The 23,382-nt window shown below is 40.6% G+C and overlaps 1 protein-coding gene across 2 annotated transcripts in view; it reads right to left on the bottom strand.

Moving 5' to 3' along the window:
* Positions 1 to 370: 370 nt before the first annotated feature.
* LOC135205272 (gastrula zinc finger protein XlCGF57.1-like) overlaps positions 371 to 23,382 on the bottom strand; it is a 25,030-nt gene continuing 2,018 nt past the window's right edge. The window contains exon 2 of one of the 2 annotated variants that reach the window (XM_064235640.1): positions 371 to 3,860. In XM_064235640.1, the coding sequence (XP_064091710.1) occupies positions 1,580 to 3,391 (1,812 nt within the window). In that variant the 5' untranslated portion in view covers positions 3,392 to 3,860 and the 3' untranslated portion in view covers positions 371 to 1,579. The remainder of the gene's footprint in view (positions 3,861 to 23,382) is intronic. The other variant, XM_064235641.1, reaches the window with a different exon arrangement.

Raw genomic sequence — 23,382 nt, 5'->3', positions numbered from 1 at the left:
TAGGTCACAAGATACCACAACACCTTATAATTGGGTCACAGTCGACCCTAAATGACCTATCTTCCACACTTGCATAAGGAGGTCATTTTGACCCTTTGTGACCTCTTCCTGTGACCCAGGTCACAAAACAGAAGCTGAAAATGAAAGACAAATTATTCATTAAATGTTTTTTATTTGTAATACATTATACATTTCACAAATCACAGACTTTGTTGAAGGAGTTTTTATACCTATTGCATTTCAACCGTTTTTAATTCTAAATCCTATAAATAAAGAATAAAAAAACTGGCATTAAAAAAAGGTAAATTTAAAATTAAAATTAAAGACGAACTAAAGTAAAAAGTACATAATTGAAATGTAGTTACATTTTAACATTTTCAGATTTGATAAAAAAACTTACTTTAAAAAAAAGTAAATTTATAAATAAAGACAAACTAAAATATAAATTGAAATGCAGTTAGACATTTTAACACCCAAGTAAAAAAAATGGTTAAAATTAAAAATAATTTGAACCAATGTGGAAATGCAGTTACATTTTAATGCTCCAGTAAATGTAATCAAAATTAAAAATAATTCTTATTTACTTCAACTTATTCAAATACTGATACATTCTAACACTTCCTGAGCATAATAATGAAATTAAAATAAAAAATAATTTTAATTGACTACCAAATAATAAAAATATTGTTACATTTTAAGACTTGTTGAACAACAAAAATGTAATTAAAATGAAAAAATCATTCTTATCAAAATTACAAATAAATGTAACTAACTTGAAAGTAATTCAAATAATTACATTTTAGGGCCTATGGAGCCAAATAATGTAATTAAAATGAAAGCAATTTCAACATACAAAAGTAATTCAAGTTCAATTATATTTGAACACCTGTTGAGCACCTGAGCTTAAAACATTACAACAATATGAAAAATACTGGATCACCAAATGTTGTTTTGCTGCTTATGTTTAAAATAAGAAAACAACATATTAAATACACCAGTATTGTTTTGTAGCCTACATCAATTTAAATAATTGCTTGCAAGCTTTTTACATTGTTGAAACAGCATCCTTTCTAAAATATGAAAACATATCAAATTGCCTAAATGTTGTTTAGCAGCCTACATCAATTCAAATAATTGTTTGCATACCTTTTCAAAATGTCAAAACATCAAATGCACTCATGCTGCTCTGCAGCCTATGTTAATTTTGATAATATTTTTGCGCAATTTTACATGTACAGCACTCCTATAGCACCTTTTTTTCTTGCTCAAGCAGATGAACCTTTTTCCCTGAGGAACTGGAATTGGAATATATATACAATTTTGGCCAAAAACCCAGCGCTGGGACCTATGAGGACAATCAGTGCTGGAAGGGAGACTGGGAGTAAAGAAGGTTTTAAAGGCGTTACAGGAGGAAGACCTCACAGTTGCCCTGTGTAACAATTGTTCAGAGAGGGTGGAAAGTGAACAGGAATAGAGCTACAATAAAAGGAATGAAAGAGACTGCAGCTAAGGGCCAAGAGGATGCTGAAAGAACCTTCAGTGGTGGCTACAGCGCACTGCGAGAGGTGCTAGGACGGCACTACACCTCTACAAGGTCTTTTTCTTCGTGGGTTTTCAGATGGTGAGCCAGTTTGTGGCGTTTTGAAAAGATCTCTTTGCAGAAGGAGCAGGTGAAGAAGTTGTCCAGCTTATGCACTCGCAAATGAACAGTAAGGTGTATCTTCTTGGAATAACTCTTGCCACATTCACTGCACGAAAGACCCGTGTCGGCCAAACTGTGAATCTTCGAGTGACGCACCAAGTGGCACTTCTGAGTGAACTTCTTCTCACACTTGGGGCAAGAATACAGACTCCGGCTGGAGTGAGCCTTCTCGTGTCTGTTGAGGTTGCTGATTTTGTTGAAGGTCGCATTGCAAACCGAACATTTATAAGGCCTCTCGCCTGTATGGACTCTCATGTGCTGAGCGAAAGACTTGATGGAAACCGACTGGTTACAGTGCTTGCAAGTGGTGAACTGTTTACTTGAATTGTGGTCCGCCATGTGACGCGCAAGATTGGCCTTGTACGAATATGCTTTGTCGCAAAGATGGCACCTAAAGTTCTTGTCGCCTCCGTGAGTTTCGAGGTGGTACATCAGAGCGTTCTGCTGGATGAACGGCCTGCCGCAAATGTTGCACTGGAAGGGCTTCTCCCCCGTATGAATTTTGATGTGGCTAGCAAGATACTTGCTCTGAGAAAACTCTTTGCCACAGATAGAACACACATAAGGCTTCTCGCCTGTGTGGATTGTCATGTGCTTTTTGAGTATGCTCTTCAGCGCAAACGACTTGTCGCAAACCACGCAAGAATAAGGTCGTTCCCAAGCGTGACTCTTGTTGAGGTGAGTGAAGAGGTCTGGCCTACTGCGAAAAGTCTTGGAGCAAACTCTACAGGTGTAACTGATTTCCTTGTGAGTTTCCGTGTGGACTTTGAGCCTGCGGCTCGAGGGAAATTCCGATCCACAGACGCTACAAGCAAATGTTTCGGAAGTAGTGTGAGATTTCATGTGATCGGTCAGTGCATTGTGACTAGAGAACTTCTTCTGACAGACTTTACACACCGATTTCTTATCGGTGTGGGTGTTCATGTGTTTCAGGAGGTAACGCCTCTGCCTGAATTTTTTCCCGCAGGCAGAGCACGAGTGTGGCTTCCCAACAAAGTGAGTTTGCTCGTGAGCTCTCAGCAAATCCTGCGAATCGAACTGCATATCACATAAGTAGCATTCGAGCAGCTTCTGACCTTCATCCGTCCCCGAGTGATGAAGAGAGTCACTCTCCTCAGAGGAGTCTTCTGACCAAACGTCAAGTGTGGAACACTTCTCCTCAGTGTGGATTCTAACATGTTTCTCGAGACCATCTTTCCTCTTGAACGCTTTGTCACAAATGGAGCATTTATACGATGTGCAGTTAGAATGAACCTTTGTGTGCTTCTCCAGAGCACTTTTTGAAGGAAAAGTCTTCGGGCATAAAGTGCAGGAGTATGGCTCATCAGCTATGTATAAAACTACAGGCCCGTCACTACCTTCAACTGTCATATTTTTTTTGTCCTCTGTGCTCTCAAGTGTAATGCTTCTCCTGTGCTCTGTACTCTCAAGTGTAATTTTTCTACTGTGTTCTGACTTTGTCTCAGAAATATCTGAGCAATTATTTTCTGCTTGGCATGAGAATATTTTCCTAACAACATGATTTTTAATGCGAGTATCAAAAGAGTCTTCAATGGAAAACGTTATTTCACCCGTATGAACAACAAGGTGACATATACTTTCACCTGAATGTAAAAAAACCCTCCCACAAGATTCACAATTTGATGATGCAGTCTGGCTAAAATCTGACATATCACTAATGGAAGACATATTGATCTAATTTAGATCTGAAGTACATTGTACAATTTAAATGCCACCCACTGTCTTCAAGCAAACTGGCTACAAATCTCACTACAAGTATAACTCATTGATGAGAGCTGTTCATACAGTGCTGAAGTTCTACCGAGTATAAAACAAAACCAACGTTAAATATCTTGTCATTGTTCGGGAAAATCTGAAGCTAATTTAGAACAAAATAGACATTGCATTACATGAAACTTTTCCAGAGGAACTTTGTAGACTGATTACACACATAAAACACTTGAATGTGAAATCCTGGTTACATAGGAATAAGCGGGTACCTCAATACCATCACGCTTAATCAAATCTTGCATGACGGCGATACCACAAGACCCGCCTAGATTGAAGATGCCGTAATTCCATATATTTTGCCTGGGTGGTACATTTCACAGCTGTAGATGCTACAACTCTACTCTGTTAGTCCCCATCAACCTGTTATCTGAAAAACAGGAGGAAATATAGTAGAATCTTTGGCATTTTATTCCAAAAAATTTGATTTGGTTTTAAAAATACTACTGAAAGTACAGTACACGATGGCAAAAGAGTGCAGTATACACTAAACAGATATGTACAGGCAGTTCCCGGCCTATGACGGGTTTGGCTTACGACGTTCCAAGGTTACAACACTTTTTAATTATATTTATCAGAAATTATTTCCAGATTTACAACACATGTTCCAGGGATAAGACGCTTACAATGCTGATCTGCCAGAAGAAATATAACTCCAAAAATGCAAAATAATCAATATTTAAAGTTTTTTTTTATGAAAAATGCAATAAGAATGCAGTTTACATAGGTTTTAATGCACCCAAAGCATTAAAAGTAAGGTTTTCTTGGGATTTTTGATGATGTTCCGGCTTACGACGATTTTCGGCTTACAACGCATCTCAAGAACGGAACTCCCATTGTAACCCTGGGGACTGCCTGTACTACAGTGCAGTATTTTTCAATAAAATTATATAGAAGACGTAAAAAAGTGTAATACTACAGTGTGTACAGTATTTTTCAAAATATTAACTTTTCCTATTTCCTCACAAAAAAGCAAAGTTTAGAATACCTGTAATAAAAAAAAGTGCTAGTTTGATTTCATGAAAATTGATGCATAATAAATTTTTCTTAGGTACATTATTTACTTTAATTATAACTTTTATTATTACTATTATTATTAATCAAAAGATAAACCACTTTCCATATGGAACAAGACTACAGGGGCCATGGACTTGAAAATCAATCTTCCACAGTACAATAGTGCCTCAGGTTACAAAATTAATCCGTTCCGAAGCGGCCTTCGTAACCTGATTTTTTCGTACCTAGAACTACGTTTTACATGTAAATTGCCTAATTCATTCCAAGCCCTACAAAAACACCACAGTAAATTTTATAATAAAGTTAAATTGACCAATAAACAATGAAATACAACAATTTAGACCAATCAATACTTAACCTAACCGTTACTGTACCTATAAATAAAATGTATTAGAGTACAGGGTACAAAAAATACTGTGTGTACATGTACATACGTATGTAGTATAATGTGGAACCTTACCTTTCGAGTGAGGTGATGTCCGAAAGTGGTGACAAAGGGGGAGGATAAATGGCAGAAAACATGAACACTTCAACTTTACGAAACACATTAAAAAATGGCAGAAAACATTAACACTAAACTTTACGAAACACATTAACAAATGGCAGAAAACATTAACACTTCTTGATTATCTCCATCTTCATCTCCATAGAAAACATCCTCTTCTTTCCGTGAACTTCAGCAACATTCTTGGGACCCACGGCTAATAACATAAGTCATTAAGTTCACACACAACACGATAAAGTAACTTACAGTACAACGAAAGTGAAATCACTAACACGAATTTATGTTAACAAACGAAATATATGTGAATGAGCGAATTCCAGGTGTTTACGATAACGCTGCCGCAAAAAATGGTCAAGGAATGCCTTTACATAGAGGCATGATGGGACAGATGCTGACCAACGGACTTTACCCTTTTGCAACCTGAATTATTTTCGTACATAGAAGCAAAAAAATCTTCGTCTTTGCTTTCGTAACCTGAATTTTTCGTAAGTAGGGACTTTTGTATGTAGACATTCCACTGTACTATATTACAGCGTTCATTTGATATAAGTTACAGAAGGTTATAAGAAATACAGAAAGAAGAAATACCCTGGATCAGTTATTAGAGAAGAAAAAATGACAAATTAATAAACAAATTGATTAAAAAACAAATAAAATACAAGGTGAATTGAAGGTATTAATGCACTGCATCTTCTCGTGAACTTTTGAGTATCTAATGGTCAAAATTATCAACCTTCTCAGCTGTATATACAGAGAAAAAAAATAGGATAAATAAAAATAAGAGGGAATGGGAAATAAAACTGATAACCTGCAATTCATGAGAGACAAAAATTAAAGGAAGTCGTGACAAATAAACAAATACACAAGGCAATAAACAGTAAAACTGACACACCTGAAATTAAGTAGGCGTCAGCAGAGGGCCGGAATGAATTTTCTCCTCGCTCAAATATTTGGAGATCAGAGGATTCCACAACTGCAATAATGCTGGCATCCTCATTTAGCTGAGGTATTGCAGTGTTCTGCTGCCCAGTGCAGGAGCCTCTCATTTTGATTACTGTAAACCTATAGTCGCACAACTATAGATTTATAGTGAATCATTAGGGATGTCATTGATAAGGTCCATAACAAATTAAAATGTAGCACATTCAAGGACTTTCATCTTCGGTCACTGTTGTTACAGTGAGGATCGTACACTGGACAAAGCTGCCTAACTGAACGGCCATCCCAAGCTTTAAGTTTTAAACTTACTAGACCTTCTCAATCCAGTAGTAGCAAACAAGAGAGTCACTCCTCCTTGGTCATAGTATTTATGATGAGAATCATACAAACTAATATCCATTAGTTTTTGATTGAAGCTGCTAAAGTGTGCCACTATCCTAAGGCTTAAGTTTTTACCTACTAGACCGTCCTACAACTAGTGAACATTTGACTTTCCGAACTTCGAGTAATATCATGCGCAGGGGTTCCCACTGTGGTCATTAGGGTTGCCTAACCAAATTCTTGGATGAGTATGTAGTGGGAAATATGAAACTGGTTCACTTTCCCCAAAAATAATGGGGCAAAATACACGAAGCTGAGCATTATGGTAGGATGCAGAATGAAGGGTTACGGCTTACTTGGTGGGGGGGGGGGTCCAAGGAGGGACGAAGCCCCCTTCAGCAATTTTTAAGGCATGGTGTCCAAGATTGGGTTAGGTAAAGGGGCGGTAAAGGTGAGTGACATGACTGCGTCAGAAGCACTGATGTGACTGCATTCACTGCGAGAATTATTCCTCACGCTAGCCCACTTGAAACCAAAACCAAAAATAAACTGAAATAAACCACAATACTTCCCATTATTTGGTTTATTTTCTAGGGTTTCATTCCCGACAATTTATAGCAAAAAATAAACCAAAATAACCCACAGTCATTCCAATTAGGGGAAACAACCGACTGGACTAGCGGATCCAGTTTCAACCGCATGTGAAGCCACCCTCCGAAAAAGTACTTTAACACGTCCTGACACCGGAGATGGGCATCAGTCATGAGTTGTTAGTGGTGAGAGCAGGAGCTCGAGACCTCTACTCTCCTTTTGAAATATTTTCTCCAAAGTTAGAAATTAAGGTCATATTTTAAGGTTAAACAGAGGTTAATGAAAGTCTGGCTCTATGCAGTGCACACATACCTCCATGACGCTTTAGAAATTTTTACTTACAACTCCGAATATTTAGAAGATTGACGCCATCTCGATGTCTGCAGAATCGCTTGTGTCAATAAACTTCCCATTTTCTGTGCTAAATCTGCACACCACTTGTACCCATAGATGCTGGGGCAATTTCTTCACAAAAATCGTAAACAATGACTTCTACCCACGACTTGTCCAAGGAAACTACGATTTTTTGGTAGAAGAAGAAGAACCGTGCACTAGATAATTATTTAAATAAATAGTTAAACGGCAGTATAAGGTCATGAATTGCATAAATTTTTTAAATCTTCATGATTATTAATTTGAAAATATTCGTTGTTGAAAAAGTAACTAGATTCCTGGCTCAAATATCAACAGTTTTGCTGTGAACGGTACCTACGGCGTTCTTTGCGCTCTTCTATTGTTTATCAGTGTTGCCAATTGGTATGTGTTTACCCTCCAAACTGGGTATAAGACTTACACAAAACCCGGGAAATAAGTGAAATTAGCGTATCTATTTGTAGTATAGTATATACATATTAGAGCAATTTTATCATTATTGCATCACTATGACAACTAGAATTCATGGAAATAGTTTGTAAATGCATCGGCGTATGTGTGAAGCTCCACTAGATTGGCAACGATGAGTCATTTTGCCATCTGCTCGTATCTACTTTAGAAATATCTGTAATTTTTCGGGGTTAATTTGGTTGCAAGAAAGGGATAATAGACATGAATTAAATAAACATTTTGAAGTAACAAAGTAAAGTTAAACTAAATAATGAGTAAAGTAAACAATTAAGGGAATAAAGCTTTCCACCTCATAAACCGTGTAGTCATGTGCTGCCCGTAACTGTGTTTGTGGAGTAAGCGCTTAGGAACCAGGAACAGCAACGTACTTCAATTGCAATTTAGAGTGAATTAAGACCAAAACATGTTTAATTACAATCAAATAAGCACTGTGGAGTTTCAGTTGTGATGGCAGTAAGGATAAAACCACCGAATACAAGGTAAAAATGCATTGCAGTTCAAACCATGACCCCGGGAATAAGAAGTTTCATACTTTCACTAAAAGAAGGAAACACCGCAGTGGAGCCATTGTCATCGCGTGGCTCAGCCTAATTCACTCGATATTTAATTGGTGAAACAAGAATACAATTACGTCTTTAATCACACCATTCAAAAATTTGAAGTTTCGTCAACATAATGTGATATATGAAAGCGCCATACGAACTAAGATAAGCATGTGAGCTCTTCGTAAAATATGTTTTGAAGGCAGTTTTGAAATCCAATATGGCAGCAACCATGTGAGGTGTTGTTCGTAACTATATCCAAGCCACCATGTTTCCCAGCCTTCCCAGGACTCATTTGAACAATGTTAGCATATATATATGCAACGTTTATTGATCTTACTCAAAATTGCAGTTGTAATCAGCATAGTAAAACAACATTTTGTTGCCTATATTAGTGAAAGTATGAAACTTCTTATTCCCAGGGTCATGGTTTGAACTGAAATTCATTTTAACCTTGTAATTGGTGGTTTTATCCTTACTACCATCACAACTGAAACTCCACAGTGCTTATTTGATTGTAATTATGCATGTTTTAGTCTTAATTCACTCTAAATTGCACTTGAACTACGTTGCAGTTCCTGGTTCCTAAGCGGTCACTCCACAAACACAGTTACGGGAAGCACACGAGTACTAAGTTTATGAGGTGCAAAGCTTTATTCCCTTAATTGTTTGCTTTACTCATTATTTAGTTTAACTTTACTTTGTTACTTCAAAATGTTTATTTAATTCATGCCTATTATCCCTTTTTTACAACCAAATTAACCCCGAAAAATTACAGATATTTCTGGAGTACATACGAGCAGACAATGGCAAAATGAATCATCATTGCCAATCTAGTTGTCATAGTAATGTAATAATGATAAAATTACTCTAATATGCATATATACTACAAATAGATATGTCAATTTCACTTATTTCCCTGGTTTTGTGTAAGTCTTATACCCAGTTTGGAGGGTAAACACATACCAATTGGCAACACTGATAAACAATTGAAGAGCGCGAAGAATGCTGTAGGTACCGTTCACAAGCAAAACTGTTAATATTTGAGTCAGGAATCTAGTTACTTTTTCAACAACGAATATTTTCAAATTAATAGGCATGAATATGTAAAAGTATTATTTATGCAATTCATGACCTTATACTGCCGTTTAACTACCTATTTACTTAAATAATTATCTAGTGCACGCTTCTTCTTCTTCTACCAAAAATCGTAGTTTCCTTAACAAAGTAGTGGTTGGAAGTCACTGTTTATGATGTTTGTGAAGAAAGTGCCCCAGTGTCTATAGATACAAGTGGTGTGTGGATTTAGCACAGGAAATGGGAAGTTTGTTGACTCAAGCGACTCCGCAAACATCCAGATTGTGTCAATCTTCGAAATATTCATAGTTGTAAGTTAAAATTTCTAAAGCGTCATGGAGGTAGTGTGCACTGCATAGGGCCAGACTTCATTAACCTCTGTTTAGGCTAATCTTAAAATATGGCTTTAATTCTCACTTTGGAGAAAATAGGGTAAAAAATCACGGACAATCCACCATCATCACGCTGGATGGGTCTTATTCACTCGATATTTAATTGGTGAAACAAGAATACAATTACAACTCTATTCATACCATTCAAAAGATTGAAGTTTCATCAACATAATTTGATATATGAAAGCCCCATACGAACTAAAATAAGCATGTGACGCTCTTCGTAAAATATGTTTTCAAGGCAGTTTTGAAATCCAATATGGCGGCTATCGTGTGGATGGACGGGTCTGTTCACTGATGGACACATCTTTCCCAGCCCTCATTTGTACAAAGTTAGCGTATATATGTAACGTTTATTGATCTTACTCAAGATTGCAGTTGTAATCAGCACAATAAAACAACATTTTGTTGCCTATATTAGTGAAAGTATGAAACATGTTATTCCCGGGGTCATGGTTTGAACTGAATTCATTTTTACCTTGTAATCAGTGATTTTTATCCTTACTGCCATCACAACTGAAACTCCACAGTGCTTATTTAATTGTTATTATACACATTTTAGTCTTAATTCACTCCACATTGCACTTGAACCACGTTGCTGTTCCTGGTTCCTAAGCGTGCACTCCACAAACACAGTTACGAGAAGCAGACGACGACACAGCAAAGTTTTATTCCCTTAATTGTTTACTTTACTCATTATTAAGTTCAACTTTACTTTGTTATTTCAAAATGTTTATTTAATTCATGTCTATTACCCCTTTTTTGCAACCAAATTACCCCGAAAAATTACAGATATTTCTATAGTAGATACAATCCAATGTTTCTAACCTTGTCTTACATCTGGCTGCCGAAAACCATAGCGGAGCAGACTACGGATAAGTGGATTATGTTTTTTTTATATATATATATATTTTTTTTTTTTTGCTAGCACTTTTCATTGATTTAAGTCTATATTAGTATTTTGATTTTTTTAAATAACTGTATGCCAGAAATAAATGTAACCTTCAATGTTTACATGTTAAGAAAGGCAAAATCATCGTTGCCACATTAGTGGAGCTTCACACATACGCCGATGCATTATTATAAACTGTTTCCATGAATTCTAGTTGTCATAGTAATGCAATAATGATAAAATTGCTTTAATATTTATGTATATATACTTTCAATACATAGGCTGATTTCACCAATTTCCACGTTTTGTGTAAGTCTTATACTACCCAGTTTGGAAAGTGAAAACATACCAATTGGCAACAGAGAGAGAGAGAGAGAGAGAGAAAGGAAGGCGAAGGGAGGAAGGACAAGGGTGGCGGTGTGGGGGGGGGTAGGTGGAGCTTATTACGCGTGTTCGTATCCATTTCTGGACAATGGTGTTTTTGTCTCTTGCTACAAGGACAAGTGTCGTTATTCTTTACAATTAGTGATTCACGATACCCTTATGAATTACGGCACTGGGTGTAATGCACTATAGCAAAATCTCGTTCTGTTACGAGTGTTCGTTACAGAAATATTGCCAAAAAACGTGCTTGCACTGTCTCTGAAACCCATAGTAGGTATGCTGCTTAGTTGTCAATCAAGTTTTTTGTAATCAAGTATTTTCTACAAGCTAGCTATTGTATAAATTTGTATTTTTCTCAATCAAAACATATGCCCCTCAATGCCAATTACGATTACGATTATAGCAATTACATGATTATAACAATTACCATTACGATTATAACAATTACATGAATAGCTGATAACAATCTGCATGAATAATTGGTAAACTGTTCTGCAAGAAAGTTGAGTATAGCAATTATTTACAATAGGTACGAAAGTCAAGATGTCGTGACGTCATAATACAGGACTTGAAAGAACGTTCTAATTCAGAAAAATAATTACTTAAATTTGAGTCAGAATCGAGTTACTTTTTCAATAACGAATATTTTCAAATTAATCATCATATGTAAAATATTGATGTTTTACTATTTATTTAAAAAATTATCTAGTGCACGCTTCATCGTCTTCTTCTACCAAAACAGTTGTTTATTTAAAAACGTCGTGGTTAGGGACCATGTTTTGATTGTTGTGATGAAAGTGCCCCAGCGTCTGTGGGTACAAGTGGTGTGCGGATTTATCACAGGAAATGGGAAGTTTGTTGACACAAGCGACTCCGTAAACATCGAGATGGCGTCAATCTTCTAAAATATTTAAGCGTAAGTAAAATTTTCGAAAGCGTTTTGGTGAGATTTGCACTGCTTTGGACACCCTTTTCACTACCCTCTGTTTAATGCTTTAAATTTGGCCTTAATTTCTAACTTTGGAGAAAATACTTACTTCGAAAGGAGAGTAGAGGTCTTTAGCTCTGTTTCTCACCAACAACAACGTCGATGACTCCCGATGCCCTCTCTGGTGTTAGGACGCGTTATAAGTACTTCTTCGGAGGGTGGCATGCGATGATCGTCGTTGAGTTGATCCAGGCCATGCGGTGTTTTACCCTACTTACTTCGAAAGGAGAGTAGAGGTCTCAAGCTCCTGCTCTCACTACCAACAACTCATGACTGATGCCCATCTCCGGTGTCAGGGCGTGTTAAAGTACTTTTCTGGGCTCAGCTCGTGTCGCTTGCGCGAAATATCCTTTAATCTATTATTTCTAGGTAAATGTACTAACACATACCAGAGAATAAATAAAATAAAGAAAAAGGTCAGTATGACTGACTCGCTCACCCTCTAGGAGGGTGTCGGTATGAACACTAGGCGAGTGAGACCACTACCACGAGCCAAATGCCAATAGAAATCTCCCACTACAAAACCCTCCAAGAGGGGAGCCGTCCCACAGAGGGAGCAGCTCGTACTACTACTACACCATCCCATGCTTGCGACTGCTGCGCCTCTAGTGGCCATCCTTTTTCGTTAGCTCGCACGATTCACAAGTGCTATTTTTCTCTCTGTGTATTTTGTGCCCTTTCTTCGGATTTTCGATAATGGAGCGTGCAGCTATTGCAGCAGCTAAGTTAAGTACTCAGTATTTACGGTTAGCGAGTTTTTTTCCGCCTCCCCGAGACGGTATTTGCCGTTTTTTAGGTATAGATACGTTCTCGGGGGCTGGAAGCATGGCAGCATGGTCCTGCCGCATGTTGGGTTCGTTCTTGGTCTCCCATACCTAGAACATCCCTTATTATTTACGCTCTATTTTGATTATCCGCTTTTTTACGTCTACTCAAGTTGTTATACATGTATGTATTTCACCTTATGTAGGCTTTTTCTATCCAGACCCATAGTCCAGGTTCTTAGTATCGGCCCCTGACTAGCTTTGAGTGGTAGACGTTGTCCCCTTCGGGCTAGTCGCACACTCCTGGATTTTTTCTCCTGCTATTTTACCTTCTTTCTTTCATTTTTCTTATATATTATATTTTTATGTTTTGTTTTTGTTAGGTTAGTTTGGCGTCTGGCTTAGCCTAGGTCCTGGCTCGTAGAGCCTAGTCTACCGTTGATCAGTTCGGTCGCTTCCTCATAGCTTCTCTCTGATCAGTTGGTTTTCGCCCTATGGGCCTATATGCTACCGCTTTTCAGTTCTGGTTGCTTCCCACGATAGCTTCTCTCTGATCAGTTGGTTGGCCTAGGCTTGGTTACCGTATCTTAGTTTACCGCCTCGTGGTCACTACGTGATCACGAGTCAGCCAGGCGCCTGCCCAGTCCCCCTTCCCCCTCTCCCCCAAAACCCGCTCTCCCCATAGAGTCGGGCTGGGGGTGGGTCGGTCTGTCCTTGCTCGCCCGCAGCATGCCCGAGCCTGCCTCCCCCTTCCCCTCCACCGGAGGGGCCTGGGAGTCCGACAGTCCCTGACTGGTTCCGACCTCTCCGCTTCTCGGCTCGGCCGGTGGTACGTTGTGGGGGGCTCTGGCCTTCCCCCCCTCCGTTACTTCCTTGTCGCTCCGGGTTAGCGCGAGTCTGTATGTCATCTCGCCCTTCCTCCTTACTAGAGCTCCTCCCTATCGGAGTCCTGATATCCAGCGGAAGGGTATAGTCCACCATAGTTGGACCGGAGCATACAATAGTCTTTACTACCGTACCGTATTGCTGAGTTACTATACTCCGCTTCACTGGACCTAGTCCGGTTACTTGCATGTAGGTTTAAGTTGATCTTTAAGTTTATCTTAAGTTCTTAAACCATCCCCACCCCTCCCTTAGTATTTACCGGATCTCTCCGGGATTATAGCCTATTCAGGCAATGCAGGGAGGGGTTATGCCCAAATTTTTTCCGAGCTCCGCCACGTAACGGAGTTCTTTTGTCCTTAGTCTGTAAGTGTTACCCCTTTAAGATACTCATGTGTCTTCCCACTTACAGGCCACCAACTGTGAGCATCCGGGATGTTCCGCTACACTTCAGGACCCCTGTGGACACGAAGTTTGCCGGTCCCATGCTCCATGCGCGACTCCGCACGGGGACATCCAGGTCTGGTACCATGAGACGTGTACCATATGTTACGATCTGGTGAGCCAGCTTTGGAAGGCGTAAGTATTCCATCTCCGCATGCCGCTCCGCTTCTTTTAGTTCTTAAGTTTTCATCATTACTTTAACTTAAGGCATCTAGTTTAAGTTATATCCTAAGTTTTAGTTTTAAGTGGTTCTTAAATCTAAAATATATCCTCTCTTACAGGCTCCGGCAGTAAGAGATACGGCATTGGCTACCCTGCGGGCCTGGGTCTGGAGGTTTTGGCAAGAACGCCGCCAAGGGTCAGCCCTACATACTGGAGAAGCGTTTAGCTTTGTTAATCTTCCCCGGAGGCAAGGCGACTGGGTACGTCGACCCGGTAGAGGCGGACCCCTCTATTGCCTTTATCCAACAACAGCTGGCGGCCTCCTTGACTGAACAAGACCAGGATATCTCCACGGCTGTCGGCAACCCTGGATATAAATGTTGAACCTATGGTAGGTATAGACGACCTGTTGGTCGAGGTAAGTAATGCAGGTACCCAAGGGTCCCCCTTGGGAGTGACTGTTTCTTCTACCCCTGCAACTTCACCATCCTTCCCAGGCTTTACCGGTGATGAGTTATATACTCCTCCAGAGGCTTCGGTTAGGCCTAAGATCAAGTCTAAGCATATGACCTTGACTAAGACGTCATCGTCCTCGAAGAAGACGTCCTCGTCTTCTTCTTCGCGTAAGTCTCCGGCTCGTAATCCCGGCCAGACAGGTCTAAAGGGTCTAGCTCCGGCTTCAAAGTCCTCAAAGAGTAAGCCTAAGAAGAAATCTCGCACCCCGGCAGTATCACCAGTTCCACTACCTTTGGTGCCTATTCAGAGTCTCCCCTCCACCTCCGCAGCAGCTCCGGCTCTGGACACCAATGCTGGCCTGTTGCAACAGGTGGGTCGACTTGGTAGGCTCCCTTAAGACGAGTATGGAACATAGAAAAAAAATGATATCTCGCCTGTCGGATAGGATAACTTCTCAGGATACTATTATAGCCGGCCTAAGAGAAAGCCCCTCTTGCCTCTCCCTCAACCTCTAACACTAGTGGATCTCAGCTTCCCCCGTATGACTCGCTGCCGCGCTTTCTCCATGAACAATCCTTGGAGAGTAGCGTCATATGCTCCCTTCCAAGATGGTCTCATCTCCATACCGGAGTTTGGAACTCGAAGAATAGAGGACTTCGAGTTCTACCCGGAGGCCTACAGCCTCCCTTCATAGGCTACGCTAGGCTCACGCCTTCGGCTATGGTTAGAGATGACAGGGTACCAAAGGAGACAGTCCTCTATTCTCGGACCAGGCCAACGAGAATGGCTTAGATGTCTATGACGACATGGACTGTTCGAATACCAAGATCCAACCATTCAAAAGTCCTTTACCATTTTCACGATGGACGAAGGTTACCCCGCTCCCTTTCCTTACCAAGATAGCGAGGTCGACCATCTCAGCAGCTCAGAAAGGGGAACCCATGCCTCAGCTGAAAGAAGCAGACCCCACTTCTCCGTTGCTCCCGTCAATTGGAGAATTATGGGAGGACTTGCCTAACACTTTCACAGCTGGCAAACTCAAACCTGACTGTGCTATGGAGCAGTTTGGTGAAAAGCTGCCCAGGCTCCCTGATAGTCTTATTCAAGCGGAGTTTGACTCGAAAACACGACTAGCCAGGTCATCAACCTGATGGCTATGTCTGAGGTAGCAACCATGGCTTATGGTTCAGAACCAATTTTTAAGCTTATGACCAAAGCCCTGACTCAAACGGTGCAGTCAGACATGTTCGAGTTTGCCACTGCTAGAACAAATTGGCAGAAAGCATGTATTGCTAGAGGCAACCATTCGGCATGAACCGAATAGGTTACTTTCTTCTAACATCTGGGGCGCAGATCTCTTCCCAGAGGCTATGGTAAAGGAAGTACAAGCAGAGGCTACGAGGTTGAACCAAAGCCTTAAGGACCGTTGGGGTCTTACGGCTAGGAGAAGGCAAGACTTGACACCAAAAGGTAAGGGACAAAGGAAGCCTAGACGTTTCCAACCTTACCAAAAGAAGCAGCCGCGCTTCCCTCAACAAGTTCCTACAGTGCCGTTAGTGCAGACAGCTCAGCCCTCCACGTCTAAAGGTCAATCACAGCCTATTTATGTGATATCCCCTCAGCTCAAACCCTACCTCATACGCCATCTCATCTCAGCTTACAATCCAGCCTTCGAGAGTCAAGCTTCTCAGAAGTATGACCGCTCGAACAAGGGAGGCAGAGGTAAGCGGGTCCTTTCGTGGGAGAGGATCGGGAGGCCCCTTCAATAGGGGAAAGCACTTCAGAGGCGGTCGAGGGGTTACCAAGACCACCAATGAGGAACTTCAGGTAGGAGGGAGGCTGTTTCACTTTCGCCACCGGTGGAACTTCAGCCAGTGGGCTCAGAGCATAGTGTCAAAAGGGCTGGGTTGGAGCTGGTTGACGAACCCACCTCCAGCCAGACCTTTCCGTCAACTTCCTTCCAAGGAATTGACAGAGTACGCAGAGGACCTCCTTCAGAAAGGAGCTATAGTCAAAGTCAAGAGATTAAAATTTCAAGGTCGCTTGTTCAGCGTCCCAAAGAAAGGCTCAAACAAAAGAAGGGTAATCTTAGACTTGTCCCGCTTAAACTTAGCCATCCGCTGCGACAAGTTCAAGATGCTCACGATCTCACAGGTGCGGACCTTACTTCCCCGTGGGGCCGTCACCACCTCTATCGATCTTACAGACGGCCTACTATCATATCCCTATTGCAAGACACTTCCGTCCGTATCTGGGATTCAAGATAGGAGACCAGACGTTCTCCTTCAAGGTAGTCCCGTTCGGGCTCAACGTGGCACCCAGGGTGTTCACGAAGCTAGCGGAAGTAGTAGTGCAACAGCTCAGAGCTCAAGGGATTATGGTAGTAGCGTATCTCGACGATTGTTGGTTGATCTGGGCCCCATCAGTCCGAAGAATGCAACAAGGCCACACTGAAAGTGATCCAATTCCTAGAATATCTAGGATTCAAGATAACAGATCCAAGTCCAGACTCACCCCAGAGTCAAACTTTCAGTGGCTAGGCATTCATGGAATCTATCCTCACACACTCTGTCGATTCCATCCACCAAAAGGAAAGAAATAGCGAAGTCAGTCAAGCAATTTCTAAGTCACAAACTAGCATCGAGGAGAGCTCAGGAAAGAATCCTCGCTCTCTCCAGTTTGCTTCAGTAACGAACATCTTAATGAAAGCCAAACTGAAAGATCTAACCAGGATCTGGCGCTCTCGAGCAAATGTCAGGTCCAGGGACAAGCTATCCTCAGTACCTCTGATTCTAAAGAACCGGCTTCGGCCGTGGCAAAGTCAAGAATCTGTCAGTGTCAGTCCCTCTTCAGTTCCCTCCACCAGGGATTACCATCCACACAGACGCGTCCTTAAGCGGCTGGGGAGGGTACTCCCAGGTCAAAAAGGTGCAAGGAATTTGGTCACCCCAGTTCCGTCAATTCCATATAAACGTACTGGAGGCAATGGCAGTCTTCTTGACTCTGAAAAAGATTACGCCCACCAAGGTACTCCCACATAAAGCTAGTCTTGGACAGCGCAGTGGTAGTACATTGCATAAACAGAGGAGGCTCCAAGTCACGTCATCTAAATCACGTCATGATAGCCATCTTCTCCCTGGCAGACAAATTCAGTTGGCATCTTTCCTCCACACACATAGCTGGAGTAAGAAACGTCATAGCAGACGCCCTATCCCGATCAGTACCCCTAGAGTCGGAATGGTCTCTAGACGAGAGTTCGTTCCAATGGATCCTTCAAAGAGTCCCAGGGCTACAGGTGGATCTCTTCGCATCACAAGCGAACCACAACTACCGTGTTATGTAGCCCCCAACCTGGACCCTCTGGCTTACGCCACGGACGCCCTGGCTCTGGACTGGAACAACTGGAGAAGATTTGTTACGTCTTCCTCCAGTGAATCTCCTTATGAAGGTCTTAGACAAACTCAGGACATTCAGGGTCAAGTGGCTCTAGTAGCCCCAGACTGGCCGAAGAGCAATTGGTACACCCCCTGATCCTGGAACTGGGTCTTCGTCCCCTTCGGATCCCCAGTCCCATCCCAAGCTCTCCCAGATCAGTACAAACGAAGACTGTGTTCGCTTCCTCAGGGATTCTCAAAACCCTAACTTTATGGATTTCATGAAGTTTGCGGCAAAAAGAGATGCGAATATTGACCCTCAGAATATTCTTTTCCTGGAATCCGATAAAAGGGATTCAACTTTGAGGCAGTATGATGCTGCCGTCAAAAAGTTAGCAATCTTCCTGAGAGAGTCAGATATCAGAATCATGACAGTTAATTCTGCTATATCCTTTTTCAGATCTTTATTTGAAAAGGGTTTAGCAGCTAGCACGATTACGACAAACAAGTCAGCATTGAAAAAGATATTTCAATTTGGATTTAACATAGACTTGACAGATACCTATTTCTCGTCTATTCCTAAAGCATGTGCTAGACTTAGGCCCTCTGTCAGGCCTACGTCAGTTTTCATGGTTCTTAAACGATGTTCTAAAACTGGCTTCCGAAACCGATAATGACACATGCTCGTTTATGATGCTCCTAAGAAAAACTCTGTTTTTATTAAGCCTAGCTTCAGGAGCAAGAATTTCAGAACTGTCGGCTTTATAGAGATCCAAGGATTCATATTCAATTCTTCCCACGGGGGAAGTGCTACTTTCTCCGGAACGTAGCTTTTTAGCAAAGAATGAAGATCCTTTGATGAGGTGGGAACCTTGGAAGGTACTACCCCTTCCACAAGATGTTTCCCTTTGTCCGGTTTCAACCTTACGAGCCTTTCTATCCAGGACCTCCTCTTCCTCATCGGGGCCCCTCTTTAGGAGGGAAAAAGGTGGTACTATATCCATTTTTCTAGGCATAGCATCAGGCAACAAATCCTGTACTTTATCAAACAAGCCAATCCTGACTCCTTTCCAAAAGCACTGATGTCAGGGCAGTAGCCACCTCAATTAATTACTTCCAACATATAAATTTTGCTGATTTAAAGAAGTATACCGGATGGAAATCGCCGACAGTGTTCAAACGTCACTACCTTAAGTCCTTGGAAGCTCTGAAATTCCCAGCAGTAGCAGCGGGTAACCATAGTTCCTCCCCGACTCTAGCTAGATTATAGTAGAAGATTCAGTCCTCCTTTCTACTGCCTCACCCAACCAGTTCGTCTATTCCTGCCTTGTTCATTAACATTTACCTTGTGTCTTAGCTGCTTTATGATTGTATAGTGCCCCTTTTGTCTGGTTAGGGACACTCACATCTGATTACCATACTGATCTCATAGATGTTATCCCCTTATTTTTATGCTAGGGGATACATCATAATGCAATGGTTACGGGTTTTGTATATTAAGTCATATACATTCCTAAGATATTTTATTTTATCATTGATCAATATTTATGTAAATTTATACTAATTGCTATTTCTATTTTTGATACAGTTGTTACACAGATTTATTGTGATAGGTAATCATTGTACTATTTGTATATATGTAAATTACCTTATATTATTAACATAATTAGATTTAAGGGTAATTTAAGCATAATTCTGATTTTGTTTTACTGTGTACTTGTATCTTTTAGCAATTATATTCATTCTTTTATTTTGTATCTTTTATTGAGACCTATTTTGTTTTATTATATTTTATTACTTTGTTTACAATCTTGTGCTGCTTTCTCGGTACGATTTCGCGCAAGCGACACGAGCTGAGCCCAGAAAAAAGGATTTTGACGTAAGAAAAATCTATTTCTGGGCGATTGCTCGTGTCGCCAGCGAATACCCCCCTAACCCATCCCTTCGCTCAAGATTGTCTGCTAACTTCAGGATGGCCACTAGAGGCGCAGCAGTCGCAGCATGGGATGGTGTAGTAGTAGTACGAGCTGCTCCCTCTGTGGGACGGCTCCCCTCTTGGAGGGTTTTGTAGTGGGAGATTTCTATTGGCATTTGGCTCGTGGTAGTGGTCTCACTCGCCTAGTGTTCATACCGACACCCTCCTAGAGGGTGAGCGAGTCAGTCATACTGACCTTTTTCTTTATTTTATTTATTCTCTGGTATGTGTTAGTACATTTACCCTAGAAATAATAGATTAAAGGATATTTCGCTGGCGACACGAGCCAATCGCCCAGAAATAGATTTTTCCTTACGTCAAAATCCTTTTTTTTGGAGGGTTGCCTCAAATCCAGTGGAAAATGGCTCGGCTAGTCCAGTCGGTTGTTTACTTAAATATCGAGTGAATAAGGCTGATCCACGCGATGACGATGGATTCACTGCGGTGTTTCGCCCTACTTGGTTTATTTTCTATGTTTCATTCCCGGCAATTATAGTAAAACACTGCATGGTACAGGGGTGGACCATGTACGATCAATGTGTACCACCCCAAAAAAAGTACATTATAACGCGTCCTGACACCGGAGATGGGCATGAGTCGCGACTTGTTGTTGGTGGGAAACGGAGCTAAAGATCTCTACTCTCCTTTTGAAGTAAGTATTTTCTCCAAAGTTAGAAATTAAGGCCAAATTTTAAGATTTAAACAGAGGGTAGTGAAAAGGGTGTACACGGCAGTCCAAATCTCACCAAAACGCTTTCAACATTTTTACTTCCAACTCGAAATATTTAGAAGATTAACGCCATCTCGATGTTTACAGAGTCGCCTGTGTCAATAAACTTCCCATTTCCTGTGATAAATCTGCACACCACTTGTACCCACAGACGCTGGGGCACTTTCATCACAGCAATTGGAACACGGAAACTTACCACGACGTTTGATAGTAAACAACTGTTTTGGTAGAAGAAGACGACGAAGCGTGCACTTGGATAATTTTTTAAATAAATAGTAAAACATCAATATTTTACATATCTATGATGATTAATTTGAAAATATTCGTTATTGAAAAAGTAACTCGATTCTGACTCAAATTTAAGTCATTATTTTTTGGAATTAGAACGTTCGTTTAAGTCCTGTATTATGACGTCACGACATCTTGGCTTTCGTACCTATTGTAAATAATTGCTTTACTCAACTTTCTTGCAGAACAGTTTACCAGTTATTCATGCAGATTATCAGCTATTCATGTAATTGTTATAATCGTAATGCGCATATATATCTTTATTATTTACTTTTTGGATATATGAAGATGTTTTACTGCCGGATTATCGCCGTAGTGTGAAGCAATCGTTTTCGGTTCCTGGGCCTCTGTTTTTGCACAAGAAATTATGGGGCCGAATTTGCAATGACCAGATAGTCGTTAAAAGAGGAAAGTTAGCATTGAGGGGCAAATGTTTTGATTGAGAAAAATACAAATTTATTCAATAGCTACCTTGTAAAAAATACTTGATTACAAAAAACTTGATTGACAAACTAAGCGCATACCTATATGGGTTTCAGCGACAGTGCAAGCACGTTTTTGGGCAATACCTATTCCTGTAACGAACACTCGTATCAGAACGAGATTTTGCTATAGTGCATTACACCCAATGCCATAATTTATAAGGGTATCGTGAATCACTAATCGTAAAGAATAACGAAACTTGTCCTTGTACCAAGAGACAAAAACTCCATTATGCAGAAATGGATACGAACACGCGTAAAAGCTTCACCTACCCTCTCCCCCCCCTCCCCCACTCCACGCCACCCTTTCCTTCTTCCTTCCTTTCTCTCTCTCTCTTCTCCTCTCTCCTCTCTCTCTCTCTCTCTCTCATCTCTCTCGTCTCTCTCTCTCTGTTGCCATTCGGTATGTGTTCACCCTCCAAACTGGGTTTAAGACTTACATAAAACGTGGAAATTGGTGAAATTAGGCTAGGTATTGGAAGTATATATACATAAATATTAAAGCAATTTTATCATTATTGCATTACTATGACAACTAGAATTCATGGGAACAGTTTATAATAATGAATCAGCGTATGTGTGAAGCCTCTTGTAATGTGGCAACGATGATTTTGCCGTTCTTAGCATGCAAACATTAAAGGTTACATTTATTTCTGGCGTACAGTTATTAAAAAAATCAAACTACTAATATATACTTAAATCAATGAAAAGTGCTAGCAAAAAAAAAATATAATCCACTAATCTTCGTCTGCTCCGTGATGGTTTTCTGCAGCCAGATGTACGACAAGGTTAGAAACATTGGATTGTATCTACTTTAGAAATATCTGTAATTTTTCGGGGTAATTTGGTTGCAAAAAAGGGATAATATACATGAATTAAACTAGAATTTTTAATAACAAAGTAAAGTTGAACTAAATAACAAGTAAAGTAAACAATTTAGAGAATAAAACTTTGGCAGTTTCGTCGTCTGCTGTTCGTAACTGTGTTTGTGGCGTGCGTGCTTAGGAACCAGGAAAGCAACTTGTTTAAAGTGCAATGTGGAGTGAATTGAGACCAAAATGTGTATAATAACAATCAAATAAGTACTGTGGAGTTTTCAGTTGTGATGGCAGTAAGGATAAAAACCACCAATTACAAGGTAAAAATGAATTCAGTTCAAACCATGACCCCGGAAATAACAAGTTTTGTACTTTCAGTAATATAGGCAACAAAATGTTGTTTTATTGTGCTGATTACAACTGCAATCTTGAGTAAGATCAATAAACGTTACATATATACGCTAACATTGTTCAAATGAGTGCTGGGAAGGTTGGGAAAGATGATTTTCGTCACTGATCAGAACCTGTACATCCACACGGTAGCCGCCATAATGGATTTCAAAACTGCCTTGAAAACATATTTTACGAAGAGCGTCACATGCTTATTTTAGTTCGTATGGGGCTTTCATATACTATCACATTATGTTGACGAAACTTCAATCTTTTGAATGGTATGCTTGGAGTTGTAATCGTATTCTTGTTTCACCATTTAAATATCGAGTGAATAAGACCTGGGAGCGCTTACAGTTCAGTTGACCACGGTTTCGTCTGCTATGGAATCGGCGGAGCAATACAAACAAGATGGCGGACGCTTTGTTTTGGCGCCCAGGCGGTTTAAAAACCCCGAAACCTATAAAAACGATAATGGTGGGGACCCTTTTGGGAACCGGGGTTTTTGGGTGGGGGAGTACATGCGAGTAAATGAAAAACGGTAAGGGGGAGCCATTGGGAAACCGGGGTTTTTGTTTTGGGTGGGGGGAAACCCAGATGACGACAATGAACACGAAAAACAACAAAACCCTAGCA

Source organism: Macrobrachium nipponense, chromosome 49 (assembly GCF_015104395.2).
Source record: "Macrobrachium nipponense isolate FS-2020 chromosome 49, ASM1510439v2, whole genome shotgun sequence".
In the NCBI taxonomy this organism is placed as follows: Eukaryota; Metazoa; Arthropoda; class Malacostraca; order Decapoda; family Palaemonidae; genus Macrobrachium; species Macrobrachium nipponense.
The sequence above is the reverse complement of the archived record's forward strand: the minus strand, read 5'-3'. Positions and strand labels throughout refer to the sequence as shown.